The following is a 21,653-nucleotide window of genomic DNA, read 5'->3' on the forward strand; positions in this document are numbered from 1 at the left end:
CGCCCCCTCATACCCCGTGACACAGATCGACGCACTGGGTGAATGTGCAAGACGCGAGTTGGATTCTGAAGAGAGTGGATTTGGAAATCCTTTCCACGGTTACGTCATTTCCAAGATGTGGTTAAGGTATAGGGAAGCAGATGGCAGGAGGGAGGGGTCGATGGTGGTGGGGGGTGGTGGGGGGTGTGGTGGAGGTGGGGGGGGCGGTGGGAGGAGTGTGAGAGGTTCGGGGCGGTGGGTGGGTGGGCGAAGTTGAATATAAGGGACCTGGGTTCTGGAAATCGCAGAGACGCGGGAGTTTGGAAATTCCCACTCCGCGTCTTTAAGACTCCTCGCTCAGAGCCGCGCCGCGTCCCTCTCGTGTCGAGCCCTGATCCCTGCTGTCGCGCGCCTACCTACCCCATCACTCGTCGACTCCTGCCGAATCAGTCGAATTATCATCGTCGCTCCGTGTCGCGTCTGCCCGCGTGTCGCGTCTCTGCGCAGCGTCTCTGTGTCGCGTCTCGTGTCGTGTCTCTGTGCGTGTCGCGTGTCGCGTCTCCGTGTCGCGTCTCTGTGTGCCTCGTTTCGCGTCTCCGTGTCGCGTCTCTGCGCAGCGTCTCTGTGTCGCGTCTCTGTGCGTGTCGCGTCTCCGCGTCGCGATGTCCGGCACGGGGGATGAGAGCCGCGGTTTCGCCGCCGTGCTCTACAGCGAGCCCGGCGTGCTCGGCCTCCTCGCCAACGCCGTGAGCGCGCTGCTCGTGGCCATGCACAACTTCTCGTCGCACCGCGCTGCAGAGCAGCTCTCACCCACCAACAACATCCTGTCCGGTACGGGGGGGCGGGAGGTGGTGGCGATGAGAATGGAAGTGGTTTTAATGATGAGCATAATTACAGCGGTGGTTTCATGACAATGATGTTGTTGGTGGTTTTGATTGGTAACGATGGTCGTGGGGGTGGGTTTTACGACGGTGATGATGTTAATAATGATGGTGGCTTTGGAAGTGGTTTAATGATGATGGTGGAAATGGTTTCATGACAATGATGTTGTTGGTTTTGATTGATCACGATGATCGTAGGGGTGAGTTTACGATGGTGATGATGGTGATTGTGAAAGTGGTTTTAATGATGATGATGATGGAAGCGGTTGAATGACAATGATCGTATGGATTGTTTTGTTGATGACGATGAAGGTGGTTTTAATGATGATCTTTATGATTGAGATGGTTTCATGACAATGATGTTGGTGGTTTTGATTGATAACGATGATCGTGGAGGTGGGTTTACGATGGTGATGATGTTAATAATGATGGTGGCTGTGGAAGTGTTGATAATGATGATGATGGAGGCGGTTGAATGACAATGATCGTGTGGATTGTTGTGTTCATGATGGCGATGATGATGGAGGTTGTTTTTATTATCAACTTTATTTTGCTTAACCAGGTGAGACCTCAAGAGACCACGATGAGTCTCATTTGCAAGAGTGACCTGGGACATTAGTCTGCCAGTAGGGGGGTGACAATTATAGCTGTGTGTATAAACCCAATTGAGTAGTGTGCGGGAAAGTTTTACATTTTAAACAATTGTGCCGTTACACTGACACACACTGCCCTCATCCCCACCCACACCCCGCCGCTCCATTTCTTCCTTCCCCTCCTATTTCCTCACCCCTACGATGCACCCGCCATCGTGGTCACCCCTTCCTCATCCTTTCCACGCCCCCTGCCATGTCAAAACAGCATGTTTTTGTTCATACCGGGTTTTTTTTTTAATCACGTGAAGCACCTTGATCAAAGGGGGCTCTATAATTATAAAATGATACGAGGTAAGATTCCTTGCACGAGGGCCCATGTCACACCTCGCTACGCCCCCCATGACCACAATCGCGCTGATGGAAGAAGTGGTTGAAACGATGATGATGATGAGGACGATCGTAATTTGGAGGGGTAGTTAAATTAATGACGATGGTGATGATGCTGCAGGTGGTCTTGCTGATGGTAGTGGCGATGGTTGTGATCATTATGGTGGTGATGATGTTGATCATAGTTGATGATGTTGATGGTGGCAGTTTTAATAATGACGACGACGATGTTGATCGTGAATTTGGCGTCAACGACGATGGCGAATTTTCTTTGAATGATGGTTTAGAGGTGGCCGTGGTGGATGTAATGCAATTAACGAAGACGATGATGATTACGATGACGAAGTTAGAGGGGTCATTATGACCAAACGGTAATGACGGAGGAGGAGGTGGTGCCTTTTGCGGTTGATCATTCACATGGCGATTGATGGTGGTACGGCAAAGATGAAAAAACAGAAAACAATTTAACATATAATGCGTTGTGATCACAGGCTTCATGAAAGACGATCAAATGCATGCTGCAGAACAGAATTTTTGTTGCAAATGTAAAATTATTGGCTTTGTGTCGACACATCTTGCGAGTTCGCTCACTGCTGCCATGAACCCCGCGAACGGAGTTCAATTCCCGGCCACGGCTAACATCAGTGGCGTACGATTTCTGAACCGATCCTGGTCACACACTCCAAACCTTGACCAATATGCACTGGCCAGCGTGGTGAAGTATGGTCAAACCACCCTCCGCCCGCCCCCCTACACTGCGTGAACAGCAGCGAAATGACAAAAGGTTGAAATTATATTTTGACAATTTTGTTTTATTTCTGTAAAGGAGGTACCACCCCGTCTCGGGCCAGTATTCAACTGCAGCAATGATCTCACGTGATGTACCGTACAGGACTTATCATTCATTAGAGCTGGGATGCCCCGGTGAGATTTAGGATACTCGTTGGCCCGTGGTCGTATTTATGGCATAGTTTTTTTTTTCTGCCAGCTGCACTTATTTATGGGCCGCCACAGTGGCGAAATGTTAACTACTTCACCTGGTTATACAGGTGGTCGCGGGTTCGATCCCGACCCTGATGCCTGTATATTTATAATTTTCATGTTCTCCCGTGGTCGCCTAGATTTTCCTCCGAGTCCTCCGGTTTTCCCCTACACATTTAGGAACATGCGTTTTAGAGTATTTGTCTGCAGTACGTTTTCACGTGATAAGCCTCTTCGTTGAGCAATCATTTGTGGTCAGGTCGCTTCTGTAAAATAGCTATAGAGCTCAGTGGGTCCTATCTGGTAAAATACATATATTTAATATAAGTTACATATACTATAGTATCAGAGCCTGGTTGACCCATGTCTTAGCGATAGGGTCAGACTTTACAATGAAGCAGGTCCCTCCTCTAAATGAGTCTCAAAACTCAGCGAAGCCCTCTGGGGCAAAGAGCTACTTTAAATGTTCACATGATGAGCCACTTATCTGGTGAAATAAAATACAGTGTTGTTGTTTTAGTTTATAGATTACACGCTTTTATTTCCTTTAAATAACCAAGGGAGGTTCATGGTTGAAACACTCCTCAATATACAAATGTGTTTTCACCAGGCGCAACTCATATTTAGACCCCGCCCTTTCTCTTGAGGCCCCACCCCCTTCCGCTTTTGGCAACACCGGTTCTCTTTAGGCCCCAACCCTTCCTCCGGACACGGGCTTTTTATTCCGCCACGAGACTTCGCCGCAACTCTGTGCTAAAAGCCAAGTTGACTTGACGGAGAGACAGCTGAGTGGGTAGTGCTGGAGGTGTGGGGATAGACTGTGTGCGTGTAGCAGGAGGTAGTGGAGGGGGTTGGCATGGTAGGGGTGGGTGGAGACAGTAGGGGTGGGGGTGGACAATAGGCAGAGCTTCTACGGCGTCACAATGACCAACATCCCTCTCACCTCTACCCCTATGGTCCCCGCTCACAACTACCTCTTGCTGTGCGAGCACGCTCCCCCCTCGTTCCACCACCCCCACCACACTCACGCTGTCTCTCACTCAAATTAACTTTGCTTTTGCCCAGAGTTGCCAAGTCTAACAGGGGAAAAAAAATCGATATTGCCTTTCAACAAAAACCCATATCCAGAGGAAGGTGTGGGGCCCAAACAGGAAGGGGTGGGGCACAAACATGAAGGGGCAGGGCTTGTGAAAATGAATGGGCGGGCCTAAAAACTTCCAATTAAATAGGCCTCCCCCAAAAAATACTTATTTGGAATTCTCAAGATATGACAGTGACTATTTTGTATCCATGCTCGTGGGAAATTTTTCAAAATTCAGTAAATTTGGACCATGAAATCATCACGCATAGTCATAATGAAGGTTTTTGGTTTATATTGCGTAAGTATAAATGTGTTGTAACCCTTCACCACTCGACACAGCCAATTAGTAATGGATTTGTCACGTAAACAAAACGACAATTAGTTACCACTTCAGCCCACCGGTGTGTTTGAATTGTTGCGGATTTACTCCCCAACTAATTGGCTGTGTCGGGTGGTGGAGGGTTACAACACAATTATACTTACACGGTCTAACCCAAAAATCTTTATCATGAATAATATTGGTCGTGAAAGCCTCCTACGTGTATCACGCATAGTCTATTATTTGTTTACATCACATAATCTGTAAAACAGATAGTGGTATATATGTACGGTTAATACATCTGCAGTGTTAACCAGGACGGCTGCCGGGCTTGGAACCACGAAAGTCTGCAACACTTGTCACATGCTCAACCAACAATTGTGTCCCACACAATGCCTTCAACCACACAACATCCCAACTCTGCCCTCATCCCCCACTCGTCTCTCACCTTTCGCCATCTCTCCTCCCTTCCCTCCACATCTCCAGGCGTGCACCTGATCCTCATTGGCGGCATGACGCAGCTGGTGTCCGGCCTCCTGACCTTCCGCAAGTTTGACCATCTGGGCGGCACGGCTTTCCTGGCCTTCGCCGCACTCTGGAGCGGCTTCGGAGCATCCCGAATCATCTCCGGCGCCATGACCACCGCCGCTGCCACCAACCTCTCCAATATCACTAGTCTCGTGTACGATCACGGCATGATAGTCATCAGCAACACGACGGAACCGACCATAGAAGTGTCACACACTGCCGTGGCGAGCCTCGTGGCGTACATCTGTGTGTCGGCCATCCTCGCCTTCTGCTCCGCCACCGCCAACTACATCATGCCGCCCGTGTTCGGCACCATCACGATCGTGCTGGTGTTCGAGGCCGTGCTGGCCGCGTACCCGCTTGGTTGGGCGGCCCCAGTGGCGGGCTTCTTTGAGATGATCATCCTCGCGGCGGGCCTCTACGGTTCCGTGGCGTTGCTGCTCAAGGGCATCACGCAGCGCTACGTGCTGCCGGGCTTCGGCAACGCGCTCTTTAACGTCCTGCTGCTGGGTACCGGCAGGGCAGCGAGCGGCGGCGGCGGTGGAGGCGGTGGAGGCGGTGGCGGCGCGGGTGGCAACGAGCGCAAGAAGAACACCAAGTACGCCGAGCCCATGGCGCTCTGCTGTCTCTGCGACGCCGTCGCCGCCGTGATCCTCGCCTTCTACTGCTTCGGGTTCCCGCACACGTTTACCGCGGGCGCGCTCTGGCTCAGCGTCAACTCCGCGCCGCAGCTGCTCGCCGCCTACTACGCGTTCCTGCGCGAGGACGCGTACCACGGGGCCAAGTCGGTGCTGCGCTGCGTCTTCTGGCTGGTGCACGCGTGGCAAGAATTCGTGGTGTCCACCGAGCAGGTCGCCCTCGCCTCGGCTGCCGCGGGCGAGCTCGACTCGGCGCAGCTGGCGATGGTGGGCGACTGGTTCCTGCTGGTGGCGGCGGTCGTGCTGCTGCTCGTGTCGCTGGACAGGGACGTCCTGGAGACCGCCGAGAATTCGACCTTCGCGCTGCTCGCCGTGGCGGCCATCCCGCAGATCCCGGCGAGGGCGCGCTACGCGTTCCTGGGCGCCGCGTGCTGCGCGCACGCCGCCGTGAGCCTGTACGCCACGTTCGCCCGGCTCATCAACTCCATCGCCGAGAAGCCGCTCGTCCCCATCGGAGCCGTGCCCATCACCTCGCAGCGCCTGCGGGCCTTCCTGGGCGCACTCCGCAGGTCCTGCTGCAGCAGCAGCAGCAGCGGAAGCAACAACGAGGCGGGCAACAACCAGCCCGGCCCCTCCATGGCGCAGCTGTCAGACGCCGCGTTCTACCTGTGCAACGGCGTGGCCGCGATGTCCGCGCTGCACTCGACGGAGCCGCTCCGCGCTCGCCTCTCCCTGCCCTGGGTGCTGCTGCCCGGGGCTCTGCTGCAGCTGTTCGTGGCCCGGGTTGGACTCCTGCGCCCGGCGTCCAGCGGATCCGTGATGCCCTTCTGCTACGCGGCCTTCTGGGCTGTGTGGACTTGGCTGCGGCTGGCGGGTGAGCGGTGGTGATCACCTCCCAATCAACCCGAGGCGAGGAATCAACAGGAGGCTGGGGGGTGGCCTATACCCCCACTGTAGATTAACATATGTAGAGGGACACAGGCAAGGCTGATGAGGAAAATGTCATGTGTGATCTGCTGTCTCAGCTTGTTGGCCAAAGTTGTCCCGTGGAACACAGTTATCTATTCGGTTACTTTATTTCCTGAGCGGATAATAATGCTAGCATGTTTGTAGAAGTGATTGGAAGGCGTGGGACAGATCATCTCAACAAGAGCAATAGGAGGCTACCAGATGTTTGTGCAGCCAATGGGCTTGTAATCGCCAACACGCTTTTGCATCACTAATGTTTCCACATCTTGGGCGGATACCCAATCACAAAATAGAACATCTGCTGGACTATATAGTGATGGAACAGCAAATGCAAGTCCATATCCTTGACATGCAAAAATGAAGACAAGGAAATTGCCACAGTTGTCCGCGATTCCAAATCACTCGTTAAATCCATTAAAAAGTGTCACTTGCAGCGCTGCCCCTATTGCCACTGTTAGGTGGAAGAATGTGTGTTGTGATCTCTGATTCTGACGGTCAGGCCTGCAGATTCGTAGGGAATTCGGTGCGATCTTAGTGGAAGACAGATCTCAGAGCCTCAACAACATGGTGACGTCGAGTATATTGACGGTGATGATGATGATGTTGATTATTGATGATGGTTTTCCAGGATCCCCACTCCAGGTCCCTGATAATGATATTGACGGCTTCATGGCAGGAGCGATCTCCGCGCTCGTCATCAACACCTTCTTGATACTTGTGGGTAAGTGGACACTGGCACTGGATAGGAAGTCTCCTTCAGGCGCGGTTCGTCCACTAGGGGCGTTGGGGCGACACCCCACCAAGCTGCTGGAGATGGGAAATTATTTTTCTAATAAAAAATACTTTTCTACAAATTGTTTTGTTGTGTTTAAAAAATAAAATGTAAATATTTCGATTTAAAGCTTTCGTGACTGCAAGGATTCATCTTCTTTGGTTCTTTCGGTAAAGTCACGTAGAATGAGAATAAAATAATAAATTGATAAAATAAAATAACACAATAATAATCTCACGACGTTTCGGCCACAACACAAGCGGCCTTCATCAGGCGAAGGGGACGAGACTGTCTGGAGGACAGCGCTGGAGTGAGAAAGCTACGCTGAGATCACGACCTTTAAGCTCCTTCGCTGATCGCGCCCCCGTGGCTCGACCACAAGATTCCTATACAGAACGCATCGTAAAGAAGCACTGCACTTTTCCTCGAGGTGATGTTGCGGTGGAATAATGCAAACGCTGTCTTGTGACCCCGTGACCCCTATCTTCCCGATTCCCCCCCCCCCGCCACCACAGCCGCGTATGGGAACCTCGTCCTCCTCTTCCACACGCTCGTCATGCAGATCCTTGTCATCTGCCTCCTCCTCTTCACACTCAAGAGCCTCCCCCAACCACTAGAGGGTGAGGACGATGAAGATGATGTCAATGACACAGCTATCAGTGCACCCGTAAAGACAACATCCATCAACACAACTGATCTCCGCACATCACTGATCACTTGTCGATGATGAACGTCGCTGACCATCGCCGACCATCGCTGACCATTGCTCACCACCACTTGTCATCAGTTATCCCAGTCTCGCCGATGAAGATGTGCGCGCAAAATGATGCGTGCTTAAATCCATCGGAATCTCAAAGCGCCTTATCTCATCTCAACCATCCATTTGCCCTGTAGCAAATTTAGCCAAGGGAACCCACAGTGGCAGCTGTCCCTGTGTGGCACAAGGCGTACACGGCACCGGCTTGCCAAGTCGCGACATGTGTTTGACAGTAAGGGAGCAATGCAAAAACGACGATACGTACTCATCACTGATCATCAATGAGCTTCCCTGGTCACCCATCACCACGGGTCATCACTCACACCTCCCGCCGCCCTCCCCAGACGTGATGCTGGCGCTGCTGGCGCTCAGCTGTGCGTACGGGGCACTCGCATCGGTGTCGAACTGCGTCTTCGAGAGGCAGCTGCTGCCCCTGGGACGCGCCCTGCTGCGGGTGAGCGGGACGCCACGGGGAGACATGGGGACACACGGGGCGACATAGCGACACGTGGACATGGGGAGACACGGGGACACGGGGACACGGCGAGACACGGGGACAGAGTGACACGGAGAAATGGGGGCAAGGAGACACAGGGACAGGGGATAGAGAAATACAACATGCTAGAAATGGAGACAGTGCCCATTGTAGGCTGTGCCAAACCCATTTCACATTACCTAATATAATCACCCAGAAATGTCTGTCCGTCCCTCGCGTGACGTCATTCCACATGAGGCCCACCCCCCTCATTAATAATCATGAGTGGGTGGATTTTTACACGAACACAGAGGAAGGTCGAGCTGAATTTAATAATTTATTACGCAAAGTCGCTTCAAATATGACGTTTCTTTACAGAAAGTGACGGTAAAAAATAAATCTACGCAGGACAGTGCTTCATCCGTACGTGACGTCACTGCAAAAGAGACCCCCCCCCCCTTCATTAATATTCATGCCCGTGTGGAAATTGACACTAACGCGCAAGAAGGTCGCGCACTCCACACGCCGAACCCCTCCCCTCATGAATAATCATGAGCGGGTGACGTCACTCCACATGCCGCACCCCTCCACAATAACCATGAGGGTTGACGTCACTCCACATGCCGCACCCCTCCACAATAATCATGAGCGGGTGACGTCACTCCACATGCCGCACCTCTCGACAATAACCATGAGCGGGTGACGTCACTCCACATGCCGAACCCCTTCCCTCATTAATAATCATGAGGGGGTGACGTCACTCCACATGCCGCACCCCTCCACAATAATCATGAGCGGGTGACGTCGTTCCACATGCCGCACCCCTTCCCTCATTAATAATCATGTGCAGGTGACGTCACTCCACATGCCGCACCCCTCCACAATAACCATGAGGGGTTGACGTCACTCCACATGGGGCAACCCCCCCCCTCATTAATAATCATGAGCTGAACAATTTTAAATTGAATATTTCAGATTTACTGCGATATACACCCGTCCTTGGACGTGCAAAAAAAGCTCGCTGTCTTCATTGATTTAATGAATGAGTCATGGATGATGAATTCGTAAATTAATGAATGATTCGATTGTAACGAATGAATCACTTCGCATGCGCCGTGCCCCCCTCTCCTCACCCCCCATGCGCCCCCTCTCCCCCCCGACAGACCCGTGCCACCCGCGACCCCGCGGCCCCCCCGTGCGTGACCCCCGTGTCGCGGCGCACGAGCGGCCTGCGCGAGATCGCGGATCTGCTGGGGCGAGGGTCGGTGTGCGGGGTCCCCACGGACACCGTGTACGCGCTCGCCGCCTCGTGCCGACACCCGGGGGCCATCGAGCGCATCTACGCCATCAAGGTACTCGAGGAGGTGGTGGGTTACTCGTAGAACGCGGCGGGGGTAACGGCACCTACCGCCGTCTAGGCTCGAGGTCACGGGTTGGCAAACCGGAGAATGTCGAGAAGAGAAATTTGTTTAGAATTCGGCAAAACAACAAAAGGCGGCTCAGTGTCGGTAGAGTCGCACGCGGGAGCCACAGGCTGCCCAGCCCTGCTCTAGCTACTCGCACAGGGCTCGTGACGTGATCAGAGTACTCCTGTGGTGATCGCAGCACTCTCTGGGTACCCGCGCTGGACGAGATCACTCCCCCACTCCCCCACAGTAGAACTTTAGGGGGCGAGGGGAGGGGTGGAGAGGGGGTGGGGTCCTACACTGGTGACCCGCGAGCAAAGATTATTAAATGGTTCTCTGTTCTGTTTGTACCCCCCCTGCACCCCTCCCCCCCGCACCCCCCCCCCCTGCACCCCCCCCCCCGCCTGCAGGACCGGCCCCAGGAGAAGCCGGTGTGCATCTGCATCTCGAGCCTGGAGCAGCTCGCGTCCGTGCGCCCCCCCTTCAGCCCCCTGCTCTGGGAGTTCATGAGCGGCGTCTACCCGGGGGGCATCAGCTGCATCGTGCCCAAGGGGGACTGGCTGCTGCGACTCGGTAACCTGCACTGCCGATGAGTCTCGCGACGCGCGGTTGCCGGTGGCCGATGCTGATGGTGCTGCTGGTTATGATAATAATGATGATGATGATGATTGTAGAATAATGATAGTAGGAGATGGTTATGATGATGATGGTGGTCATGATGGAGGTGGCTTTGATGGTGATGTTGATGATGACGATGATGATAGTGGCAGCAGTGGTTTTCAGTCTGATAACGCTGCTGCTGATTATGATGATGATGCTATCACTGATGATGATGCTATCACTGATGATGATGCTATCACTGATGTTGCTGCTGCTGTCACTGATGTCGCTGCTGAAGCTGCTGCTGCTACCGCTCATAGATTATTTTATTGTTTCTGCTCCCGCTGTTTCTACTCTTGCTGCTGTCCTTGTTGCTGTACTGACCTCCCCCACCCCTCCCTACCTCCGTGTGCCCAGGTGTGGGGGAAGCGTACGACCTGGTGGGCACAGCGGACAGCATCATGATCCGCGTGCCGGACAGCACCGTGGCGTCGCACCTCGTGTCCATGACCGGCCCCATCGCCATCACCTCGGCCAACCCGAGCGGGGAGCCCGACAGCACCCACCACGACATGGTCATCCGGTGAGCAGCAGAGCAACAAGGACGCAGCAGCCACAACCACTACCACCACCACCACCACCTCCACCACCTCCACCACCACCACCACCACCACCTCCACCACCACCACCACCTCCACCACCTCCACCACCATCACCACCACCTCCACCACCTCCACCACCACCACAACACACACTCACGGCGGCAGTACCCGCCGGAGTGGGTCTGTGCCGCGCTCGCTCCGCTCCGTGGTGAGAGTCTCTCTCGCCGGCCCCCGCAGGCGCCTGGGCGACAAGCTGGACGGGGTTCTGTGCGACGGAGACTCCAACGAGACGGTGGCGTCCACCGTGGTCAACTGCCTCGACATCGACGGCAGTGAGTGGTCCGCGTGTGTCTGCGTGCGAGCGACTGCATCGAGCCGGGGGAGACAAAGGCGGCCGGACGCTGTGGCGTTGGCCACACTGCCCACCCGTGCGCCAAGCCGACAATAATTGGTTGCTTGCTGATTGCACTTTCCCCGACAGTCTGTTAAAGTCTACATGGGGGATCTTTGTCTTTGCGTGTGTTCGTGTGGGGAACGGCCGTGTAGTGTGGTGAGTTTGCTGCACTATGAACTCGGCGATCCGAGATCGATTCCCGTTTACGGCTAACACCGGTGACGATTATCTGAACCGGTCCTCGGCTTCCCCGAGGTCGACTCAGGCTAACGTAATGCGCAGGGAAGAAAACGATAATTAAAACAAAAATGTCGATTTGAAGTCGACTTCTATTAACTTAATGCGGCCGTGCGTGATGCTGGACCCCCACCCCTTTGTGTGCTGTGCTGGCCTTCATGCGTGCACGCTTAAAGCACTTGCCACAACAGTGTGCGAGGCTAAATGGGGCATCTTTGTTTTTGTTGTTATAAGTGTATCACCTTCGTCTTTTATTACGACATTCTGGCAACTACCTGACAATGTTGGTTGTAACTATCAGTGAAGCGTCGTGCCTATTAAAATGTTGTGCTGCTGCTGCTGAAGCGGTGCTACCATACATTGGGCCACGTTTGTTCACCGCGTGACAGACAACTCTATTAATTTGCCGTGTCGGGTGGAGGAGGGTTTTACGACGTAATATATTAACTCACGCGATCAAAATCCGAGAGTCGTGATTTCCGGCCGCGAAAGCTGAGCCCGCACGCGTTGAACTCGTCCGTTCAAAATCGCCTTGCGTGAGCGCGGGGCGGTCGTTCACCTCCGGCGATAACATTACGTTTCTCCTGCACGGTATCCATGCTACGGCACCGTCGTTGTCTTGTCCCGCAGTCGGAATCCGCATCCTGCGAGAAGGCTGCGTGCCGGGGGCCGTCGTTTACCAGATCTTCGAGCGAGTGGCGGCGGCGGCGGCGGCGCAGGGCTTGGAAAGTTCGGACTGAAGATTGCGCGCGGGCGCGGAACGTCGACGATCGAAGCGTGGGATTCCCCGGCGCTCCACAGCCAGCTGGGGGTTGCCACCCTCTCTCATGGTGTGCTATGTGTTGAAGATGAATATCTCGCGGCGATGCCGGTGGAGGAGGGGAGGGTGGGAGAACCACATGGCAATGCGTTGTATAAAGTTGCGCGGATAAAAGAGGTGGGGGGGGGAACGAGGAGCCATTAACCCTGACCCCCCCCCCCACCCCTGTCACCCACCCTGTCCCCCCCAAAAAATGTCAGAACATTTTTGTGTTCATTCAATATGTACATTTGTAAATAATTGTTGATGATTCCTTGATGTATATTTCCTTTTTGATCCGTTTGTTTGGATTTTAATGAACATTTACTTTACGTGGAATACATTTCGTTTTCCGAAATGAGGCGGCCGTCTGTTGCAGTGGAACTAATTTGTGTTTCAGCGGAATGAAAACTGATTCGCCCGACCCCGAACGTTCAGCCGGGTGCGTGCTCAGATGAACGGGGAAAGTGAACTGGGAGTGAATCATAAAGAGAACATCATCTTCTTTGGTTCTTTCGGTAAAGTCACGTAGAATGAGAATAAAATAATAAATTGATAAAATAATATAACACAATAATATTCTCACGACGTTTCGGCCACAACACAAGCGGCCTTCATCAGGTGAAGGGACGAGACTGTCTGGTAGGACAGCGCTGGAGTGAAAGAGCCACGTTCAGATCACGACCTTTAAGCTCTGTGAGAGGAAACAAAGCGCCCTCAACTTTAGCACCACAGATAGCTACGGGCCCCGTTCAGACGGACGAGTTCATCCATGGTCGGAACAGAGGAGGGGGAGAGAGACAGAACATCATCTTTCGTTATCTATATATGTAAATATATAAAATCGAGATACATAAAAATCACGGATGCTGAGCAGAGGCCCGAAGGCCCCGAAACGCCAAGCGGCCAGCAACAAACCGCACCATTAAAGTTGTACTACAGATACGAGTGTAACACGTTTCGTGTATGGGTAATGACAACTTCACACACTTCTCTTGAGATGGCACTTTATTGAAGACACGTTCACTTGACATAGGCGGAGACCCCCACTGCAACAGCCCCGAGTCTCCCGCGCATCTCCCCCTTATATAGCAACACGAGGCCACGCCCCCCCCTTCCCGAACCTTCTCACTGACTCTGGACGCTCGCTCCACCGGCAGACTCTACCGTCCTCTTCCGTCACCTGACCACGCCCCCCTTCTCGATCATTCCCATAGCCACCAGTCCCTTCGTACTCACAACTGATGCCCCTGTCATTACCTCCCGTGGCCACTAGTTCCTTCGCACTGGAAGCTGACTCCCATGTCATTACCTCCCGTGGCCACTAGTCCACTCACCCCGCATGTCGACTTTACTGTCATTACATATGTATGTACGTTGAACTTGAATTAATCAATAATCTATAACAATACAGTTTGAGTAAAGCTCACTTCTGCCGGCATGCTGGAGGCGGTGGCGTACAGCTATCGAGTGTACAGGCGGTGTAACTGCGCTGGTGCCCACGGGCCGGAGGGGGTGGGAGGGGTGTGATAGTGCACGCCCACATCGCCACAACACAGGTTGGAGAATTTTATTTTGTTTTATTTTAAAAAGTCTTCCGATGCTACGAAAGTTGTAAAGAAGATATAACTTGTATTTATTAAAACGTATCGTGTGTGCGTGCGTGCATAAGCTCTACATATTCGTAAAGTAACGCCGATAGTAAAAATAATGATAAAATAATAAGAAAATGGGCTCGTCCGGGATTTGAACCCGGGACCTCTCGCACCCGAAGCGAGAATCATACCCCTAGACCAACGAGCCATGCCATGCACTATCACCTTCAGCACCTGAGTTTGATTCCTAGCCACGGTGAATGAACCTGTATTGAGCGACTCTCCTCACTCCAATAAAATCCCCTCCCGGTCACGAATCCGCACCGACCAGCCTGGTGAAGTATGGTCATGCAACCCCCACGACCGACCGACACGGCGTGGCGCGTGGGTCTCATCCAGCAGTGGATTGACAAACGATCTGTATATTGTTATTGGCTATTGTTTGATTCTACGAGGTCGTAAGCGGTGATCAGAAACACGGCCATTAACAAACATGGACCACGATTTAAACGTTAAAGTGCGCCAAGAAGCACCGAGGGGGTGGATGCTTGAAATTACAATGAAAGACCAGAAGAGGTGCAGCGGTGGCGAGATGTTAACGACCTCGCCTAGTATACAGGATGTCGTGGGTTTGGTTCTCCACCCTGACCCCTGTATACTTGGAGTTTGCACGTCTCTTTCTCTGAAACATACCCCCGCACCGGATGGATTGAAGAATCCAAAACCCACCACCACGTGTACGAAAGGGTAAGGCTCAAAGTTCTGCCACACAGATAAGGTCACGATCCCACTTGCTGTACCTTCTGGCCACCACCTCGCAGCCCAGCGGGTTTGGGAGTTTCTGAAATCTCCACGTGATCAACATCCTTTGGTCCGCCCACCCACCACCCCATGAAACAACTACAATTGTTTTTGTTGATATTTACCAACCAAATGGATTGATTCGTTGTATATATTAATTTCGGGTCCTATTTAAAAAAAAAGCTTCAAATTTAGTGAGCCGTGTTTTTAATCACCCCGCCCCCCACCTCCATCCTCCGTGGGAAGTTTTGAGATCAGCCACCGGTCATGGGTCAACTCAGCCCTCTATCATCATCATCATCATTCCTGTGGAGTGAGATAAAATTAGTACCACTTTGTAGGAAATGAATGGTGGTTTGCAAGAAGGACGAATTGGCTCCTGGTGGGAAATGATGGAAGGTTCATCACAGGCGGGGGGGGGGGGGCGGTATTGCCCTTAAGTCGTTTTATATAACTATAGCGTCCCCTAGTGGCGAAAGTGTGTTCCTCGATCTACAGCTGTAAATTCTCTCGCAGATTGCACTCCACTATGGATTGTTCAGAAACACATTCCTGCGGTGGGAGCTGGTAGGAACGTTGGGTTGCTCGGTCAATGGCTAGGGTCAACGGCGGCACTACGTGGTGTATTCCCCAAATATGCCCGACTGTGAGGGCGGGCACACGGGGTGACCAGCCCCTCCTTACCCAGCCCCACCCAGCCCCTCCCCACCCAGCCCCACCCCTCCCATTTTTGGATGCACGACGGACGGACGGACACAATAATCCCCTGTGGGCTGGTGTAGTAACCAGGAGGTTCCTACCAGTATTATACTTCATTGTCGATTCTATATATTCACTCACTCATGCTGCTGCTGCTGCTCAGGGCATTTCTGCTGTTACCACTGACGATTGAGATGATATTGGTGCCCGTGATAATTATAGTATTAATCTAGATTTGAAGTTTTCCTGACTGCAATGATCCATACCCTTTGGTTATTTCGGTAAAGTCACGTAGGTATAATAATTTATTTAATTTTATACCTACGTGACTTTAATTATAGTATTATTACAATTCATACTTACATCAGCATTAGCAGCCATGATCAAACCACTGCTGGATAAATCTGTCTTCCAAGTCGTAGCCACCATATCTCATGGATCTGATGTAGCAGCTTGTTCCTGTTTCGCCTATTGTTTTCCTTCATAATCTGATTTTACTTCCCACGCTGCTACCGCAAACGAGCACAGCATTTGTTTATGGGGTTTTATTGCTTGCGAAAGGGTAAGGTAACACGGACGGAAGTCGTAGTTATGAAACCACTAAGCACGCTATTGCTACGGCAAAGTATTGTTAGCGAACACCTATTAAGGCCGGCAAGGCGCATATCGGTGATGGTGTGGTGGTCCGGCCCCTCGCACACCCCGGGGACGTCTTTGCCTCCCAAATGTCCCACGGTTACTTCTGCCAAAACCCGGGGTCGCGATCTCTGCTCAGCCGGCGTGCGTGCTGCAGGGATGGCTAACGTGTTACAGGGATGACTAACGTGTTATAGTGATGGCTAACGTGTTACAGGGATGACTAACGTGTTATAGTGATGACTAACGTGTTACAGGGATGACTAACGTGTTACAGGGATGACTAACGTGTTACAGGGATGGCTAACGTGTTACAGGGTTGACTAAGGTGTTACAGGGTTGACTAACGTGTTACAGGGATGGCTAACGTGTTACAGGGATGACTAACGTGTTACAGGGATGACTAACGTGTTACAGGGTTGACTAACGTGTTACAGGGTTGACTAACGTGTTACAGGGATGACTAAGGTGTTACAGGGATGGCTAACGTGTTACAGGGTTGACTAACGTGTTACAGGGATGACTAACGTGTTACAGGGATGACTAACGTGTTACAGGGTTGACTAACGTGTTACAGGGATGACTAACGTGTTACAGGGTTGACTAACGTGTTACAGGGATGACTAACGTGTTACAGGGATGACTAACGTGTTATAGGGATGACTAACGTGTTATAGGGATGACTAACGTGTTACAGGGTTGACTAACGTGTTAGAGGGATGACTAACGTGTTATAGGGATGACTAACGTGTTATAGGGATGGCTTGCGTGTTATAGGGATGATTAACGTGTTACAGGGTTGACTAACGTGTTACAGGGATGACTAACGTGTTACAGGGATGACAAACGTGTTATAGGGATGACTAACGTGTTATAGGGATGACTAACGTGTTACAGGGTTGACTAACGTGTTATAGGGATGACTAACGTGTTATAGGGATGACTAACGTGTTATAGGGATGGCTTGCGTGTTATAGGGATGACTAACGTGTTACAGGGTTGACTAACGTGTTATAGGGATGACTAACGTGTTACAGGGATGACTAACGTGTTATAGGGATGACTAACGTGTTATAGGGATGACTAACGTGTTACAGGGTTGACTAACGTGTTAGAGGGATGACTAACGTGTTATAGGGATGACTAACGTGTTATAGGGATGGCTTGCGTGTTCTAGGGATGACTAACGTGTTACAGTGATGACTAACGTGTTACAGTGATGACTAACGTGTTACAGGGTTGACTAACGTGTTATAGGGATGACTAACGTGTTAGAGGGATGACTAACGTGTTACAGTGATGACTAACGTGTTATAGTGATGACTTGCGTGCCGCAGAGATGGCGAGTTGTTAGGGGTGGGAACACTTTCATTTCTCTAAACGCTGGGCTTCTGGAAGCCTCTGGCAGGTCGGGTAATGCCAAGTTTTGTTTATTCCAGCACCAACAGACATCGCCACTATCCCCGTGGGGAGGGGAGGGGGGTTGGTGGTGTATCGGAGCCCGAGCCGCGGTGAGTGGTAATACGATAACATCGAACACCCCACACACGAAATCACCGATCAGAGATTCGCCCATGTATATGGAAGAGAGTTAGTCTTGACATTGGTCGTGGGGCTGTGTGTGTGTATTTCGCCCCATTGCCCCCCATCATATGTGGTGTTGTGAATCGTGAATCGAGGTAAATTTCCACCGCAGGGGTGTCACTGCCACTCAAGGGTGACACGCACAACAAAGACAAAGATCCCCCGGCCCGTAAATAGCCTTTCGCGGGCTGTCTGGGCAAGTGCTGCTTGTTAGACGATGTCACACGAGGGAGGGATTGGTGGGACAGACCCAGTGACGATGTTTACTACACACCGGGCCACGGGGGGAGGCCCAGAGGACAGGTCCACATTTCTCGTTCACTCTTGTTGTTATTGTTGTTGTTATTGTTGTTCATATTCTTAGTTCTTTCGGTAAAGTCACGTTGAAGGGAAACAATAAAATAATAAAATATATAAAATAAAAATTCTCACGACGTTTTATTATTTTATTGTTTCCCTTCAACGTGACTTTACCGAAAGAACTAAGAATATGAATTACTGCAGTCACGAAAGCTTTAAATCAAAAGTTATTGTTGTTGTTGATCGTGAGCGGAAAATTGAACTGGGGGGGTGGGTTCGTTGCATAGCGTGTTTGTAAATCACTGCGCGCCGTAGCAGCCGCAGATGATATCGGAACTCAGCATCCGACACACTGAATGACCGTCGACACGCGCACACAGTACACACACACAACAACAACCACCATTCGCCACTAAGTGGCGGTGACGTCACCACGACGCTTGTGCCAGGCTATGTGCACCTTGAGGCCACGTGAAGAGTCGAACGCCCGCTGGCAGGAGGTCACAGGGCAGACCCAGTTGCCACGGGTCGACTGACTGAGATGACTGGCTGATGCACCACCTGTGCCCCCTACTGTGCCAACCTGCTGTGCTTTAGCCACCCGGCGCTCCGCTCGTTGTTGTGAGCGTCGCCCCTCCGCCCTCCGTTGTTGTTGGAGGGCGACTGCCTCCAACTGCCCAGCAGCGTCCTTCACGAGCCTCCTCCACAGAGGCCGATCTTGACACCGCTGGTACCAGTCATCGGCAAGTCCACTCAGCTCCACGTCCTCCTGTACCACATCACTCCATCTCTTCTCTAGCCCGTGCCGCGCCCGTTTAGCCCCCTCAATCCGGCCGAACAAAAGCTGTTTCGGCATGCGGTGGCTGGGCATGCGGGCTACATGACCCAGCCATCGCAGCCTTGCCTGCGGAGCTCACCGATGGGACCTTGCTCAGATCTTTCAAGGATTTGTGAGCTCCTCACACAATCCAGCCTGGTTAAACCCAGGATGGATCGTAGGCAGGCCAGCCTAAATGTTTCTAACCGGCGAAGATGTTCCATTAGGGGGGTTCACGTTTCGCAAGCGTAGAGAAGGGAGGGAATGACCGTGGCCGAGAACACCTGAAGCTTAGTGCGGAGCGACAGACCAGGTAGCTTCCACACAGCGTTACACAACCGATGAAAAGATATTGCCGCTCGACTGATTCGGAGTGAGACCTCTGCTGTTAAACTGGAGCCGGTCATAAGCACACTGCCCTGGTAAGGGAAACTCTCCACTCTCTCCACAACTGCCCCATCACCGATTGGGAGTTGTGGGGGTGGAGTGTCCGATGGTACAAAATACCCAGGCAGGTGCTTAGTTTTGGTGGGGCTGATGGTAAGGCCCCATCTCTTAGTGGCACGCTCCAGTCTCAGCAGCAGCGTCTCCAACTCCTCCTCTGAATGAGCAGCTATTACCAAATCATCAGCATACATAACGTGTTCTTTGGTTCTTTCGGTAAAGTCACGTAGAATGAGAATAAAATAATAAATTGATAAAATTTATTTTATTTTATCTTCTTTGGTTCTTTCGGTAAAGTCACGTAGAATGAGAATAAAATTTATTATTCTCATTCTACGTGACTTTACCGAAAGAACCAAAGAACACGTTATGTATTCTCATTCTACGTGACTTTACCGAAAGAACCAAAGAAGATGAATCATTGCAGTCACGAAAGCTTTAAATCGAAATTTAATACATAACGTGGTTGAGCAATAGGGAGCCATCCCTTGACCGCACCCGGGCATCGATCAGCCTCCCAGTATATTTGTACCATATGGAGATTCCCCCGGTACAGCTATTGAAGGCTTCACGAACTACGTGGTCAAAATAGATGTTAAATCATGTGGGAGCCAGAGGACATCCCTGTCGCACCCCAAGGTGTACAGGGAATGGCTCTGACTCCCGGCCACGTAGTTTTACCCGGGCCCGCTCACCATCATCAAGGTCCTTAATGATCGTGAGCAGAGGGTCAGGGACTCCAAAAGCACGAAGAACAACCCAGATGGTATCATAGGCCTTGACCAGGTCAATAAAGCAGAGATGTAGGTCTTGTTGGAATTCAACAAGACCATATTGGGGCTCCGCAAGCCTCTCCTCAGCCTGGCAAGGCGATGTTGAATAATCCTTGCCAGGACCTTTCCCGGCACACTGAGGAGTGAGATGCCCCTGTAGTTGTTACAGTCTGTGCGGTCCCCCTTGTTAAAGAGGGGGACCACCACCAGGGCATCCTTCCAATCCTGCGGAACCCCAGTGGTCCAGACTGTTGCTATGATGTTATGTAGGGCAGTCTGTGCACAAACGCCACCCTCCCTCCCCCATATAGGGGCAAGTGCTGTTAGCGAGCACCTATGAAGGCCTTTGTCTCCCCAGTGGCAATGTTTACACACTGCACCGGGTACTCATTTGAGGATGAGTCGACCTAGGGGAGGCCCGGGACCGGTTAAGATAATCGTCACTGGTGTTGGCCGTGAGCGGGAATCGAACCCGGGTCGCCGGGTTCATAGCGCAGCGCGCTAACAGCTACACTACCGCTCCCCACACACACGCCTGCACACACACAAACACACCAGTACACACACACACACCAGTACACACACACACGCCTACACACACACACCTGCACACACACGTGTATACACCCACACACACACACGCCTGCACACACACACACACACGCCTGCACACACACACCAGTACACACACACACACGCCTGCACACACACACCAGTACACACACACACACACGCCTGTACACACACACACGCCTGTACACACACACACGCCTGTACACACACACGCCTGCACACACACACACGCCTGCACACACACACACCAGTACACACACGCCTGCACACATACACACCAGTACACACACACACGCCTACACACACACACCAGTACACACACACGCCTACACACACACACACACGCCTACACACACACACCTGCACACACACGTGTATACACCCACACACACACACGCCTGCACACACACACACACACGCCTGCACACACACACCAGTACACACACACACACGCCTGCACACACACACCAGTACACACACACACGCCTGTACACACACACACGCCTGTACACACACACGCCTGTACACACACACGCCTGCACACACACACACGCCTGCACACACACACACCAGTACACACACGCCTGCACACATACACACCAGTACACACACACACGCCTACACACACACACCAGTACACACACACGCCTACACACACACGCCTGCACACACACACGCCTGCACACACACACACACACCAGTACACACACACGCCTACAAACACACCAATACACACACACGCCTGCACACACACACAAGATCCCCCGTGTAGCCTTAACAGACTGTAGGGGCAAGTGCTGTTAGCGAGCACCTATGAAGGCCGGCACGGCACACGAATGGGGTGACCAACACCACGCCCGGCCGCCTTTGTCTCCCCGAGTGGCGATGCTCACCACGTCGCACCGGGTTGCTCAACTCTTTGAGGCTGAGTCGACCTAGTGGGGGCCCAGGACCGCTGCACCGCCAGCCCCGCGGCACGTGACAGGCGACGGCGGCGGGGCGGTCCACTCCGGAACCCGCCGGTATAAAAAGC

The 21,653-nt window shown here is 52.2% G+C and overlaps 1 protein-coding gene and 1 non-coding gene across 2 annotated transcripts; one reads left to right on the top strand and one right to left on the bottom strand.

Moving 5' to 3' along the window:
- The first annotated feature begins 282 nt into the window (after positions 1-282).
- Positions 283-13,341, top strand: LOC116943650 (uncharacterized). Its single transcript, XM_032956684.2, has 10 exons — positions 283-810; positions 4,708-6,261; positions 6,985-7,077; positions 7,644-7,748; positions 8,230-8,339; positions 9,524-9,712; positions 10,177-10,339; positions 10,784-10,949; positions 11,206-11,300; positions 12,230-13,341. Exons 1-10 carry the CDS (start codon positions 642-644, stop codon positions 12,337-12,339), a joined length of 2,754 nt encoding a protein of 917 aa, XP_032812575.2. The 5' UTR covers positions 283-641; the 3' UTR covers positions 12,340-13,341.
- Positions 13,342-14,129: 788 nt separating this feature from the next.
- Positions 14,130-14,201, bottom strand: TRNAP-CGG (transfer RNA proline (anticodon CGG)). Its single transcript has one exon. It is a non-coding gene; the product is annotated as a tRNA-Pro (tRNA).
- Positions 14,202-21,653: the final 7,452 nt, after the last annotated feature.

Source organism: Petromyzon marinus, chromosome 18, assembly GCF_048934315.1.
Source record: "Petromyzon marinus isolate PM22_M1 ecotype Great Lakes invasive population chromosome 18, UKy_Petmar_22M1.pri1.0, whole genome shotgun sequence".
Classification (NCBI taxonomy): domain Eukaryota; kingdom Metazoa; phylum Chordata; class Hyperoartia; order Petromyzontiformes; family Petromyzontidae; genus Petromyzon; species Petromyzon marinus.